Source organism: Microcebus murinus, chromosome 17 (assembly GCF_040939455.1).
Source record: "Microcebus murinus isolate Inina chromosome 17, M.murinus_Inina_mat1.0, whole genome shotgun sequence".
Taxonomy (NCBI): Eukaryota; Metazoa; Chordata; class Mammalia; order Primates; family Cheirogaleidae; genus Microcebus; species Microcebus murinus.
The window spans coordinates 23,555,545-23,570,242 of record NC_134120.1 but is presented as its reverse complement, the minus strand read 5'-3'; the positions used below and the strand labels follow the sequence as shown (position 1 = coordinate 23,570,242).

Here is a 14,698-nt window from a genome sequence, read left to right as displayed (position 1 = left end):
TAAATGAAAAACAGGCTGGGGGTGGGTGGGAGGGAGGTGGGTGTGGCTATAAAGAGCAACAGGGGCACCTTTGTGGCAATGGGAATGTTCTGTATCTTGACCATGTCAATGCAGACATCTTGGTAGTGATATTGTGCTGTGTGGTTTTGCATGATGTTACCTGAAGGGAAACTGGGTAAATAAAAAGTACAAGGGATCTCTCTGTATTATTCCTTGGCACTCATGTGAATTTATAATTGCCTCACAATGAAAAGTTTAATGAAGAAAATAAAATCATGTTCATTTAGGAAATAGAAAAGAAAAATCCACATCCCATCTTCCAAAGATAACCACTATTAGCATTTTAGTGTGCATCCTTCCAGATTTTCCAGTGCATATAAATACATGCCTTAAAAATGACACCACACTTCCACCAACAAGCATGAGCTTTTTTGCCGTGTCCTTAATCACTCCACGTTCAGTTTTTGCTCTGATGAACATTCGTGTGCCTAAATCCTTTTGCACATCTTTGATTGTTTCCTTTGGACACAGTGACACAAGTAGAATTCCAAGGTCCAGTGGTTTACATGTATTAAAGGCTTTTGAAACAAATTATCAAATTTCCCTTTAGAAAGATTGCACTAATTTCTATCCCTAATATACAGTGGGTTACATGGAAACAAAAAGAAGACTCTTGCATCTGTCCCTCACTCAGCTATTTTAATTCTCCCTGAAAGCTCTGCCACTAAGCTTTTCAGTGACAGCTTTTCAATGAAAAACAATTTTTTTTCATTAATTTTAATGGGAAAACAATAATGTATTTAACCCCAGCCTGAGATACCCCCAAATTTTCACAGACAAAATGTATCAAGCAAACATGGAAATTGAGTTTATATAAGTAATATGTAATAATTTGGAAATAAAGAAATACAGTTTGTTCATAAAATGCAATGCAGTGAAGGTCTGTGGTACCCAAGACAGGGCACAGAGGAGATGTGAGGCTCATTCTTTCTGCAAATTTTCTTCACCACTTTGCAACCTTTGAGGGGCTCATGCTTATCTTGTTCTTTAACTGCACTCCCAGTAGAGTTGGGACATGGAAACACGCTGAGAGTAAGATGGACACTGAACACAACGGTGCTTTGAGTGGCTGGAAGCGGCCCTTGCGCCAGCCTCAAGGGTCATGAGAATGCCCCTCGCCACCCCTTCACCTGCCTTTGGTCTGCAAATCAAAACGCTCGGGGTCCGTCCCATGGTGCACAACTCACATTTGTTCCATGTGCTATTCTCTGCCTAGACAGTGCTGTCAAGTAAATTGGTGAACCTGTCTTTACCCAAAACCGTCGTGTTAAATATCCCCTCTGTATTGATTTGCTAGGCCTGCCAGAACAAAGTACTGCTGGCTGGGTGGCTTAAACAACAGATATTTATTTTCTCTCAATTCCGGAACCCAGAAGTCCAAGATCAAGGTGTCCGCAGGGTTGGTTTCCACTGAGGCCTCTCTCGTTGTCTTGTGGACGGCGACCTTCTTGTTGTGTCCTCACGTGGTCTTTCCTGTCTGTGCACAGCATCCCGGATGTCTCTGTGTGCCCAAATATTCTCTTACTATGAGGACGCCAGTTAGAGTAGTTTGGAGCGGACCCTAATAGCCTCATTTTAACTTAATCACTTTTTTAAGGACCCTACCTCCAAATATAGTCACATTCTGAAGGACTGAGTGTTGGGGCCTCGACATATGAATTTGGGGGAAGTATGAGAAGGACACAATTTAGCCCGTAACAACTTCTCATTGTATATTCAGTTAGTGGGTTTGGGATGACAATGTCAGTGTATCAGAAAAGTTGTTTAAGAAGTGATCACTTTTCAAGGAGCGCTATGGTGAAAAGTCATTAATGAGATGGTGATTATGGGAGCCAGGTCTGTGTATGTTTCCTTGCCGGTACATGCATAGGATGTGTCTGGAAGATTCGTGATCTGGGAACAGGTGCTTCCAGAGCACATAACGCGTGGGGAGGTCACAGGCAGGAGGGTTCATCATGTACTCTATCAGATCTTTTTAATTTTGTTCCACATGCATGCATTCATGCATATTTTGCTAAGTGAATAAAGTACTGATTTTAAGTGAAGGATTGACTTAATTCCTCTGCAAAGCAGGGACCTGACTGGCTGTTCTCTGCCATAGCCCCAGGGCCTGTCACAGAGCCTGGCACATAGCAGGTGCTCAGGAAGTGTCTGTTGGAAGAATGGATGAACGGACAAGGCAGTGACAGCACCCTGACCGGCCACTCAGTGGTCCCACTCTCTGTCTTTCCCCTTCCATTTGCAGGCGACAGCAAAGACCTCCAGGAGGGAACAAGCCCCAGCAGCATGGTGACCATCAGCCGGGCAGCGCCAAACACAACAGGGACCACCAGAAACCCTACCAGGGGGGCTCAGCACCTCACCCCTCAGGGAGGCCCACCCACCACGGCTACAGCCAGAACCGGCGCTGGCACCACGGCAACATGAAGCACCCACCAGGCGACAAGGGGGAGGCAGGCACCCACCGCAATGCCAAAGAGATTGTGACCATCGAGAGCCCAAAACTTGAGGACACCCCGGGGGACACCGGGCATGGCGGCCTCGAGCCCCCCCGCAGCCCCGACACCCTGGCCCCAGTGGCTTCTGAGAGGCTGCCCCCGCCGCCGCCGGGAGCGCCGGAGGCCGAGACAAAGCGCAAAGACAGTGTTCTTCCCGAGCGCGTGGGGGAGCGGCCCAGAGTTACCCTGCTCCAGTCTTCCAAAGACAGACTGCGGCGAAGGCTAAAAGAAAAGGTACCGGTGATCGAAGTTTCGGTTTTCTCTTGCAGCAGGGAGGACAGTGAGAGGAGGCACAGTGGTAGGGGCGCAGGGCAGAGCCTCGTGGGTTTGAGGGTCCGGGGAGCCGTGTGGAGGGAAGCAGGGTCTTGGCTGGCTGTGGGGACCCACCACACGGGGACACTACTGCCTTGGGTGCCACTGGGCCACCAGAGCCGGCCTGTGGCCCGCTGCACATGGGTCCTCCAGGCACTCTGGCTCCTCACCCCCTGGCCCCCTAAGAGGCCCAGGGCGGGCACTTGGTACCCGGGTCAGATACCACCCCGTTCACGATAAAGGGCATTTGGGGAAACAGGACTTACAGAGTAAGAGGGACTGATGCTTCTCCACGAGCCGAGTGCCATGCAGTGGAGGCCCTGCCAGCGTGGGGGCCGAGGTGAGTTGGGCAGAGCGGGCGCAGGCCAGTCGCGTCTCCCTGTGGCCTGCAAAGGCTCCGGGGTGCGAACGGTAAGGAGGCTCCCCTCGGCGTGCTCCGCGCTGACTGCCAGCAGGACCCAGAGGGCGAGGCCTCCTGGCATTTGCTCCCCGGAGCCTGTGTCCTCACCCTGGTCCTGGCCTGGTCTCCAGTGCCTGGTCCGCAGCTTCAGAAGGAGGGGCCCAAGCCTCCAGGACAGGGACGGGGATGGGTCACTTACGGCATTAAGTCCGTGTGCTCACCCCCGCAGCACACCCCTGCTGCCCGCCCAGGGCACAGGTGAGGTCACCTTTGAGAGGAACCATACCAGGAAAGGCCGACTGGCCCACAGCCCTCCCCTCGCAGCACACAGAGCCTATGGGGGCTTCCTCTGCGACCTCCGCAGAGCTCGAGGTCCTGGGCGTCTCCTCCATCCTCCCTCTACTCCTCCATCCTCTCTCTCCCTCTCCATCCTCCCCAACCTTTTGCCCCAGGGCCCAGCCCCAAGGTCCACGCTCAGGCAGGATGAGGCAGGTCAGCCCTCTTCCTGGATCAACTTGAGATGAGATGCTGCTCCTGGTGTTCTCTGTGTCCCCCTGCGTTCCCTCTGCTTCCCCAGTGTCCCCTCCTCTGCTCCACATCCTCTTGGGGACAAGCAGCTGTGGGATCCTAGAGGAAAGCCTCACTGTTTCCTTACATCCCAAAGGTAGGCACTGGGGAGAGCTTCCCAAGCGAGGGCCAGTGCGTGCTCCCTGCCTGAAGAGCATCCGGGACAGGTTGCCATGGCCCGGCCAGGGAGAAGGACTGTCTGTCACATTCCCTAGAGCTCTGCTAAATGCAACTTTGGTGCGGCAGAGTGCAGCCAGCCAGACTCAGTCCTCGGTTTGCCTTTGACTGGCTGGGCGACCTTGGCGTGTCATCTAACCTTGCTGAGCCACAGTTTACTCATCTGTAAAATGGGTGTTATACTACCTACCTTGCAAAGAGACTGTGAAGAATGAATGAGATAACGTTGGAAGACCCTTGTCTTTTATAAGGGTCTATATGCAAACAACTATTCCTGCCCTGGGGCCCGGATGGGGGGAGGGGCGTGGGGGAGATGGAACAGAGAAGATGGATCTGTAGCACCCACTGATCAGTTTTAAGAACTCCCCTCATTCAAAGGCAATCATTCTAAAAAATAAAAAAAAAAAAAAAAAAAAAAAAGAACTCCCCTCAGGTGAGGCCTCCGGGACTCCTAGACCAGGAGGACATGGGCTTAGGCTCAGGCTGGGTCACTCTCCCCCGACTCACCCTAAAAAAGGGTGAACCCTGGGAACAGGTGAGCCACTAGTCCAGCCCACACGAGGTTTTCATCAAGGAGAGTGACACGTCCCTCTACCTTTCAAGGAACAGGCAAAGCATTAGATGTCCATGGGGGTGGGGGCTGTGTCTTGTGGACCCAACTCAGAGACCCAGACGAGTGTTCCTTGAGGACGTAGATGGGTTTGAGGGGCTCGAGGAGGACACCCAAGATGCAGCTCTCAGGTCTCAAGTGAGGGACCAGTTGCCCTTGGAACTCAGCCCCGCTAGGAACCCTCCATCCTCACCGTGTTACCCCTGAGGAAACTGAGGCCTGGCGAGTGAAACCGCTTGCCCAAAGCCACATGGCGAGCGATGGAGAGTGGGAGACAAAACCTTGGTCTGTGCCTCCTAGCCCAGGGCACCTATTGCTGAGAACAGAAGGACAAGTGTGGGTCACATCTCGTGACCATGATCCTGCTGTTTCGCCCGGACCTCACATCCCAGCAGTTACGTCAGTCTCATTCTTGGCCACCACTCTGCTCTATTTGAGTAAATACTTTTGACAGTCAGATGCCATTTCCTCCTTCCTGCAGCCCCTGGACTGGTCCCAGTTGCAGTGAAGGCTCATAAGGGGATAGGCCTTTTTATCTGAAATTTCCCTCCTGGAGGCGCCAGCTATTTTAGTGTCACACCGGCAGACTCCTGGGTGTGTAGCATTTGTGTGTAGAAGGCTGGCACAGTCTCTGTAGGATGCAAAGCCAGGGTCGTGTCCACATGGCACCCTGTGCCCAGAGAACGTGACTGGCCTTGGGCATGTAGAGGATGTGGAGGACAAGGTGGCTGCTCCCCGGGCCACTTCTAACCACCACTGCAGGCATTTTAGATCTTGCCCACCTTCCTGACCTAGTCTTCCTACCCTCATTCTCTTTTTTGGCCCAATTTCTTGTATGTTGTCTTGATTTAATGGGGCTTACACAAGATGAAATATTAAATAAGATTTCTAGATTAAGACATTTGATGGACCAATAGACCAGAAAAGCCAATGTATACGAGAACCCTGGGTAGGAGCTAGAACTCACAAGGAACATCAGCCCAGAATGCCGCTAGGGCCAAGAAAAAAGTCAACAAAGAGCTTCAGGGCATGAGGGGTCTCTGGTGGCAGTTCGCATTCCCAGAGGGACCACACCTCAGGACCAGGGAGGTAGGGCCGGTTCCGCTTTCTGGGGGTGGCAGCCCTCCTTCCACCAGGCCGCCCCCTGCGGGAACCCGGGCGTCCCTCAGGCACGCCCGTCTGTCTCCCACACCCCCAGGAGGAAGTGGCGGTGGAGACGACCAGCCCCCAGCAGAACAAGATGGACAAGCTGATGGAGATCCTGAACAGCATGCGGAACAACAGCAGCGACGTGGACGCCAAGCTCACCACCTTCATGGAGGAGGCGCAGAACTCCACCAACTCCGAGGAGATGCTGGGAGAGATCGTGCGGACCATCTACCAGAAGGCCGTGTCTGACCGCAGCTTCGCCTTCACCGCCGCCAAGCTGTGCGACAAGATGGCGCTCTTCATGGTGGAGGGCACCAAGTTCCGGAGCCTGCTCCTCAACATGCTCCAGGTAACGGGGCGCGGCAGCTGCCCCTCTGCGCCCGTCCAGGGGTTATTAGTAGCGAGGAGGCTGCAAATTCTAACCACAGTTGAACTTTCCCCAAGTTTCCCCCTCGCCCGAGTAATTATAGCAAACAGAAAGGCGGCGGAGGGGCAGGGGATGAGTGGCCAGATTTGCGTGTGTTTGTGTGCGTGCTCCATGGTAACGATGCACCAATATAATTTTATAGGTGCTTTGTGTTGAACCAGCCTTTCCCTCTTTCTATTTTCATGATAAGAGGCTGAGCCTGGCCTGTGCTTTGACCTCTCTCTGTCTGGGCAGACATGGACTTGCTGTGAACAGCTCTCTTCCTCCTCCACACCCTAGGACCGCACCCTCGTACGTTTGCAGCTGTGCAGCTGGTCGTAGCCGGTACCGAGATGGGTTTAAGCAAAGCCACACAGGAGCTGGAAAAGGACAGTCCGTCTGCCAGACACTGGGGCTCCTAGGCAGAGGGGAAGCGTGGCAATGCAAGCTTGTCTATTCCAGTTAATATCCCTTCACCCCGGGGAGCTTACCCCCACCTTTGCTCATTGCTTCCCCATGGGGACCAGCATCCCGCCGTGGTTTTATGGGCATGAGTATGTAGTCACGTGGGCATGTGCACTTAGACCGAGCCCGGCACCGTTTCATCTCGCAAGTACCTGCTCTTCTGTCCTGGGCAGTAGCGGGTGAACTGGTGGCATCAGAGAGAGATACCAGGGGACATAGATAGCATGGTGGCCACATCGGGCCCTGGGACCACCCTGGAAGTCGTGGCTGGGGGAAAGCCATCTCTCCTCCTACTTGGTACTTTAGAGACTTGTTGAGATATAAATCGAGTTGCCAGGCCAGGCAAGGTGAAACAGACTGGGAAGTTATGGACGTGGAATTACAGAGCTGCAGACACCACCCGCAGGTCTGTCTTACCTGGGGTGACCATGTCATAGAGCATCCAAACTATAAGACTTCTGCAAGCCAACAGGGGCTCCGCCCATCACTGTGCCCAGACAGCAGGTGTGAACGAGGGCATTGTCCCCCTGTCTCACACTTGGTTCCTGGTCTGCCATCTCTTCCCTGAAAGCTGGGCAAGTTGCTGCTGGCCCCGCAGGGCTCTGTCCCGCCCACCCTCTCCTCTTCCGCGTGCGTCTGGCCCACTGCAACATGAGCCCTCCCTGGCCAGCCCCGCTGCCTCTCTCCTGCTCCAGGCCTGATCGGGTTCCCATTCCTGGATCGCCCGCGCTCCCCTGGTGACGAATTCCCGCATTACCTGAGGGATTTGCACATCGGGCATGTTCCTCGCGGGCCGGAATGTCCTGGGAGAGCGCAGAGAGTGACGGGCAGGGAGAAGTCTGTCTGCCACGGACCCCCCGGCACAGGGGAGCCAGGGACGGGATCAGCCTGTGGCCCTGGCTTTGGGTTCTGTTTTTCAAAGAAGGGCAGGGATGGGGCAAGAGTTCTAGACAGTGGCTGCCAGTCTGAGTGACCCAGCCAGACCCAGTGCGGACAGACACCCAGGGCAGCGGGCAGGGCGGCTGGCTGCAGGGCCCACCCCATGCCGGGCATTTCCTCCAGCCAGCCGTGGGAAGAGCAGCCTCACCGGTGTCCAGTGGAGCATCAGTCTCCGGAAACGCTCAGCCCCAGCTGGGGCTCCATGGCCCCTGCGCTCGCCTGTCCGTCAGCCGCAAAGTTAGGACAGGCTCCGCGCGCAGCAGGGAGAGACCCTGTTCGGCTGCGTTTCACTCAGCGCAGCCCTCGTTGCATTGCTCGGCTAGGAACTTCGTGTGGGATCCGTGTGCTGAGAGACACAGTTCGGCAAACACGGGGGTAGGAGAAAGGCACTAAGCTGACAGCTGGGAGACTCGGGTTCTAGACCTGATGCAGCCGTCAGTCGGAGCTTGGTCTCTGCCCGCCTGCTGGGAACGTGCCCACACTGGCTCTCCGGTTCACCTTCCAATATGTGCTGCTGGAGATGAGCCGGGCCCTTGGGGACGGGAACGAGTGACCCCCCCATGACAGTCTTCCTTTCCCACTCTGCCCAGGCCTTGCCACTGGCACGCAACAGTCCCGGGTCCTCCTAGACCCAACAAACCTGCTTACCCCGTGTCGTGGCTCAATGATAGCTCTGCATGAGCGAGAGGGGCTCAATGATAGCTCTGTATGAGTGATAGGGGCTTGGGGGCCAGCTCAGGAGACGCAACCCTACAGCTGCCACCTTGTCTTTGGGGCAGAGGAGAACTGGCACCCCCAAATCCTGCTCCCCATTCCCCTCCCACCACTCTCCAGCCAGCCCGAGCCTCCTCTCCTGCAGCACCCTGGGTAAACGGACTCTCCTGTCCAGAATTTACTTCCCAGCCCACCCCAAACATCCACCCCTGACGAATCACGCTCATGCTTCAGGTGGTGCTGGGGCCCCACTTTCCAGGAAGCAGCCAGCTGTCCCCTGTCCCAGCACCTGCTGCCTGTAGCCACAAACATCCAGTCACCCTGCTAGTATTTGCTGCGTATCCGTGTGTGCCAGGCACCGGCCTCAGGGCTGAGGATCCAGTGGTCAATAAATGACATGGCTTTGTCCTGAAGAGGTTTGCAGGGAGGAAGGATCAGAACCTCAGCCAATGACTGCGTGAACACACGGTGACAGAGTGGGGTGCATGCTGCTACTGCCCACCTCACCCACCCTGGGCTCTAGGACGGGGAGTCATCTCTGCATCCTGGTGCCTGCACCAGTGCCTAGTGCTTGGAGGGCCCTCAGCCATCATGGAGAAATGGATGTGTGAAGAGGAAGGTGCTAGAAGCCTCATCTCTCCCTTCTCCCAGGCCGTGGGCCTGAGGACGGCTGCAGTCCAGGGCAAGAAGGGAGCCCCAGGGGCAGGCAGAGCTCACATTCTGAGGCTCTAGGCAGCTCATGCTCCCTCCCCACGTGTCAGACACCAGCCATTGCCTGGGTGGAGCATTTGTGGGTCAGGTATTTAGAAATCTGAATGTCCCCATAGGCCACCAGTCACCCCTCTGCACTACCCGCAGCTCTGGCTTTTGTGCGAGACAAGGAGGGACCCCCTTGTAGGGTATAACGGAGGGCTGGAGGTGGGTGCCAGGCCTCCTGGGTGGCCGGTCACAGCGTGGCTGTGCTGGGGCAAGGCTGCCCCGAGCCCCCGACGGCCCCCTGACCCCCGGCCTGGAGGACCCCAACGCTGTGTCTGGGCTTTCTCAGGCCCTGCTGCTCCTCTCTGAGGCCAAGGCGGTGTGGGGTGGAGCAGGGCTTGCTGGACACCATGATTCGTGGCCATTCGCCACCCAAAGCAAGAGGCACGGGAGAAGGAAGCGGTGCGCACGGCGCAGTAAGCCCTGCTCTCCCTCTTAACACCTGCAGGGATGTCCTTTCTCACTTGCCTTCTTCTCCTGGCAGAGTGTGCTGTGTCCCTCTCCCGGCCAGCCGTCCTGGCCCGGCCTGCAGAGCCCTCGCCTCCCCTTTCTCCGAGGGCCACGCTCAGCTCCATCCACTTCAGGCCCCCCATTCGGCGGCCTCTGAGATGCCCCTCGTGTGGTCAGGTTTGGCTGCAACCTCCCCACACGGGTTCTAAGACCCGGCTTAGTGACGCTGGCAGCAAAGGGGCCAGCGTGTGAAGTGCCCCGCGAGCACGGCTCCCAGCAGCTGTCTTTGGACGTTGCCCTCCCTGGCTGACTGCTCTTGCTGCCTGGGCTTCGATGATGGGAGCTGGCGACATGGAAGGGAGAGAGGCAGCCTCTGATGTGGTTAACGCTCTGCCTCAGAGGTCTGCGAGTGGCCTGCCTGGCTACCGTGCAGCCCCCATGTTGCGGGAAGCAGGGGGTGGGGGAAGATCAAAGGTCCTTTAACCCTTCCCAGCCAGACTCAACATCACCATCTCAAGAAACCTAGAAGATCTGCCCTCATGAGCCACGACAGTACCAGAGACCCTGGGGTCTCAGTGGACCCCATCACCTATCCCACAGCTCAAAACTGGTATTCAATTTTTACATCCAAACTAACTCTTTTTTGCCTTAGATGTGGCCCTTTGCTTACTGGTGTTCTTGTAAATAAGCTATAGATCTATTTATGAAACAGACTTTTTTAATTTTTAATTTTTATTTTTTTGAGACAGGGTCTCTCTCTGTCAGCCATGCTAAGGTGCAGTGATATCATCATAGCTCACTACAGCCTCACATTCCTGGGCTCAAGCAATCCTCCTGCCTCAACCTCCCGAGTGGTAGCCTCCCACCATGCCTGGCTAATGAGACCTTTTTTAAACATGCCAAGCATGTAGTGTTTGCTAGATCAGTGATTCTCAAACTTGAATATGCATAGGAATCACGTGGGGTTTTGTGTAAATGCAGATTCGGATGCAGTAGGTCTGGGATGGGGCCTGAGATTCTGCATTTCCAACAAACAGGTGCTGCTGGTCCAGGGACCAAGGCATTGGATGACCGAAGGTTTGTAGGTGATGAGTCTGTTTCACAGGTGGGCAAACTGAGGCACAGTCTGCTATTGGTGTGATTGTCAGCAGAGGGGACCCAGCCTGGGAATCACGTTTCAGACACTGGGCCTTCTTTAGGTCAGTGGTTCTCAACCTAGCTGGACACTGGGCTCGCATGGAGAGCTTCTTACACACACTGGCACAGGGCCCTCCCACCAATCAGTTGGATTACAGTCTCCAGGAACAGGGCCTGGGCAGCCTTTTTAAGAACTCCTCAGGTGATTCTAAGGTGCAGCTGAGGTTGACCACCACCATTCAGGAGACACCCCAGAGACGCCAAGATTGTCCATTGTTGAGCCATCTGGCTCTACCTGTCGCGTGGTTAGCCAGTCAACAAACACCTGTCGGGTGCTGGGCTCCATGTGGAACGACGCATAGGACTCAGAGCCCGAGCCAGTGGGAGAGCACTGAGGCAGGAGACCTGACCGCCGAGCTGACCTTCAGCTCCTCCAGCCTCGGTTTCCCTCACCGTCATCCTGAGACCCCTCCCTGAGGAGGCGGGAACTGCTTTGTCTTTCCTGCTGGCCCCATTTCTCTCTGTCCTGGACTCCTTTCCCCATTTCCTTTCCCTTTTTCTTGGCCTTGGGTATTTGTCAGGACAGCTATGACACGTTTTAGGGAAAGGGCCTCACCCCACACTGCCAGGCCGTGCCAGGGGCTGGCCCTCCTGCAGAGCCGGGGAGGGGGGTGACTGGCTTCACTGCTCAGCCTGCCTCACCCCGCCCTTCCCACCGAGGCTGCCAGCCCCTCCATGTTTGCAGAGCCCCAATGACTGGACGATGCTCATTGCTGGTTTCCAACTTCCACGAGAATGTGAGCTAGATGTGACCAGAAGTCTCCCTCGGTCCTCATCAGGGGACTGTGGTGCGATAATGGGGAGGGGGAGGGCTCCGGTTTCACAGAGAAGTGAAGAATGAGTGTGCCTCTTTTTATGGGACCTTCGGAATGACAGGAATGGAGGCCTGAGCCCCCTCCGCCCAGCACGGCCCTGTCACTGCCCAGGACTTCCACGTGGGCTCAGGGAGTGCTCCTTTGCTGAGACAGGCTCGGGGAGTACAAGTTCAAGCCCTCCTCTGTTGAAATGTGCGTGCCCTGTTTAGCCAAGAGGTGTCTGCATCCAAGCTATGCAGAGCAAAGTATTATTAGAGCAGGCATCAGTGTGTCTGTAACTGAACCCCGCTCTCCCTAGCAACTGTTACCAACAACACATCTAACAGAAGGATGCAATACCTTTTTTTGAAAAAAAAAAAAAAAAAAAAAAAAGCTCATCTCAACCAAGCCGTAAACACAGCAGGGCTATTATAAAAAGATAACACAAAATCAGAACCTGGCCTGGGACCAGATTTCAAAATAAATTGCTCTTCTCCAGCACCTTCTAGAAGACAGCCTCTTAAAAAGCTGACCTCAAGCTAGAGAACAGATAGACTCGTCCCAGTTTGTGGCTGGGTCCTCGTTAAGCTCGTGTTTGAGGCTTTTGAAACATAGGAACTTGATCAGGTGCTGACACCGCGGGGTCTCTGGGAGTGATTTTAGCTCAGAAGGGGCACTCAAGGGTTTCTGGTCGAGCTGCACCTATTGGCAAATCTCACAAGTGTGGGACAAGCCCTGAAGATGTACCTTAGCCTCACCCCACCTGGATGTGTGTGTCTCCCCCACTTCCACACCCTGTGTCTCCCAGCCCCCACCCCCTCTCCTGGGTGCCACGTTTGCAGGCTTGGGAAGGGGAATCGGGCCATTCCTCTAACTCTGTTCCTAAAAGGGGAGCCTTCTCTTGGGGTTCTCTCAAGGTTTCCAGAAAATCAAGTCACCCCCACTTATCAGAAGTTTGGGGTTCCTAACCCTTGTCTTTTACAGAGGAAGGGAGGAGAGGAACTAAGGTTGATTCTTGGGGTTCTGACTGGCTCTACGTCATGAACTCCTCCAGGGCAGCAATACTGGCTGAGTTTCCCCTGTGCCCGGCTCCTGGCTTCATTATCTGTACATAGTAGATGCTCAGTAGATGCCTGTGGGAGGGAGGGATGGAGCCCTCAGTCTTGGGTACCAATGCTCCCAGCACATGAGGAACTTGTGAATTTTTCTGAGCATTTTCCTGTGTGTGAATTGGAAGAAGGTTCCAGGGCAGGGATCCTTCCTCAAGTTTGTAGACGAGGAAAGTGGCTGCAAGGCTCACTCAAAGTCATGGGGCTGCCTGGGGCTGGCCCCACCCCACTCCCCACATACGCAGTAAGGGTCCAAAGCTTGGGAAAATCATCAAGTTATCAGTGGGGATTTCAGAATTCCCCCCATGGAATAATCCCACAGCGTTTCCAGTGGTTGCCCAGTCTCTGACCTTCCTGGGTCCCTGGAGGTCAAGGGCACCTGAGGAAATACCTGGACTGTCCCTTTGTCCTTATCCGTGTCCATATGTACCACAGGAGCCGCCATCCCAGTTTAGATCTCCCCCTTGCACCTCTCCCTGTTCTGTCCCCAGACCCCCTCCCTCACTTCTGCACACCCACCGCTGAGCCGGTGTGCGCTCCAGGCACGTAAACTAATTTCAGCGTTGGCCCAAGCTGGGCATACCCAGGGATAGAAGCGCATTGTTCTGCGCATTCCAAAGCCCGCGCTAAGGCCCTGGGCCATATCCACCCAGCTCCCCTCCATGGGTTGCTAGAAGTCAGAAGGCGCTAAAGCAAAGGGCGCTAAAGCAGGACAAGCCGCTTTCCCCACGTGCACACTGAGGAGGGTCTCTCAGAGGCCCACCGAAGGTCTGCTTTTCTAAAACGTGGCTGGCATCTGAGCACCCCAGGGCGTCATCTGTGCCCACGCCGAAGGCTGTGCCCTCTGAGGGGTGTGCAGAGCCAGCACATGCGTGTCCCTGAGGGTGGGCGCCGGCACCTTTCAGTGGACTCGCCTCGTGTCACAGGAGACCAAGCGTCACAGGAGCCCCGACCTCTGCACACGAGTTGATGGCTGCCCCCCACCCATCACAGCCTTAGTGGGTCGGGCCGTGTGTCTCGGTGCCAACACTTGCTTTGGTACATTTTTATCTGCTTTTCTTTAATCTTTATTCTCTCAACAAAGACTTATTGAGCACCTGCTGTGTACCGCACGCTGTGGCAGACTCTGCATATGTGTCGTCTCAGTCCATTTGCCTACCCCTCCGTTCTTACCCCAGTGCGTGCGGTGGGGGTGCCAGCCACATCCCGAGTGTTTTATTCAAGGACCCAGTGGGGACAGCTGGAAGTCCACGTCTCTCCGACTGCGCAGTCGCGGGGTAGGGGGAACAAGGTGGCTTCCAAAAGTGCAAAGTCTGAGGTTCCCTCTGGAACTTGGGGATGCTCAGTGGGACAGAAGCAGCCAGCGACTTGAACATAAAACAAGCAGTTTTGATTTTTGAATCTGAAATAAATGGAGGAAAGAAAATGACCCTAGCCAGTGCTGGAAGGAGCCCAGGACAGCAGCCTGCCGGGTGTCATGCCGTCAGGTGGGCCTTGGGTGTTGGGAAACGAACCACTTCCCTGAGCCCCCAGACACCAGAGAGCTTTCCAGCAAAGCCGAGTGCCCGGCCTTCCGCCTCTGGTCACTGCTGTTTTCTCCAAAATCACAGAGAGCCCCACCCTTGAGAAAGCCCAAGGTGGCTTTCTGTGCACAGCAGGGACTTCGGTGGGTCTCACAGGCAGTTGACCGCAAGCCGTCACAGCGAACAGAGCTGCGCAGAGGCTGAGAGGGCCTTGCCTGAAGAGCGGCCACTGCGCTGCATGGTTAGGAGCAGGGCGGCTCAGGAGGAGGCAAAGGAGAAGGCCACACAGGCCTTCAGCTGCCTGCATCGGGTCGGCCGGGCCACCCGGAGCAAACAGGCGTGGGTCACTTTCTTGCACCTCATTCTCTAGGCAGGATTTCTTGCCCTGAGGCAGCAAAGCTGAGGCCCCGAGAACCCACGTGGTAGCATTGACTGCTGCCTTGACACCCATCTAGAGCACTTAACACATCTTTGCACTCCAGCTTCTGTCCTGCAAAGCAGCGGTCCCCAGCCTTTTGAGCACCAGGGGCTGGTTTCATGGAAGACAATTTTTCCACCGATGGGTGGGGGAC

General features: G+C 55.2%; 1 protein-coding gene across 6 annotated transcripts in view; it reads left to right on the top strand.

The window, feature by feature from the left end:
- Positions 1–14,698, top strand: part of CTIF (cap binding complex dependent translation initiation factor) — a 273,428-nt gene that overhangs the window by 175,449 nt on the left and 83,281 nt on the right. For all 6 annotated transcript variants that reach the window (XM_012745342.3, XM_012745339.3, XM_012745341.3 and 3 more), the window contains 2 exons: positions 2,306–2,792; positions 5,823–6,122. In XM_012745342.3, coding sequence (XP_012600796.2) covers positions 2,306–2,792; positions 5,823–6,122 — 787 coding nt within the window. The remainder of the gene's footprint in view (positions 1–2,305; positions 2,793–5,822; positions 6,123–14,698) is intronic.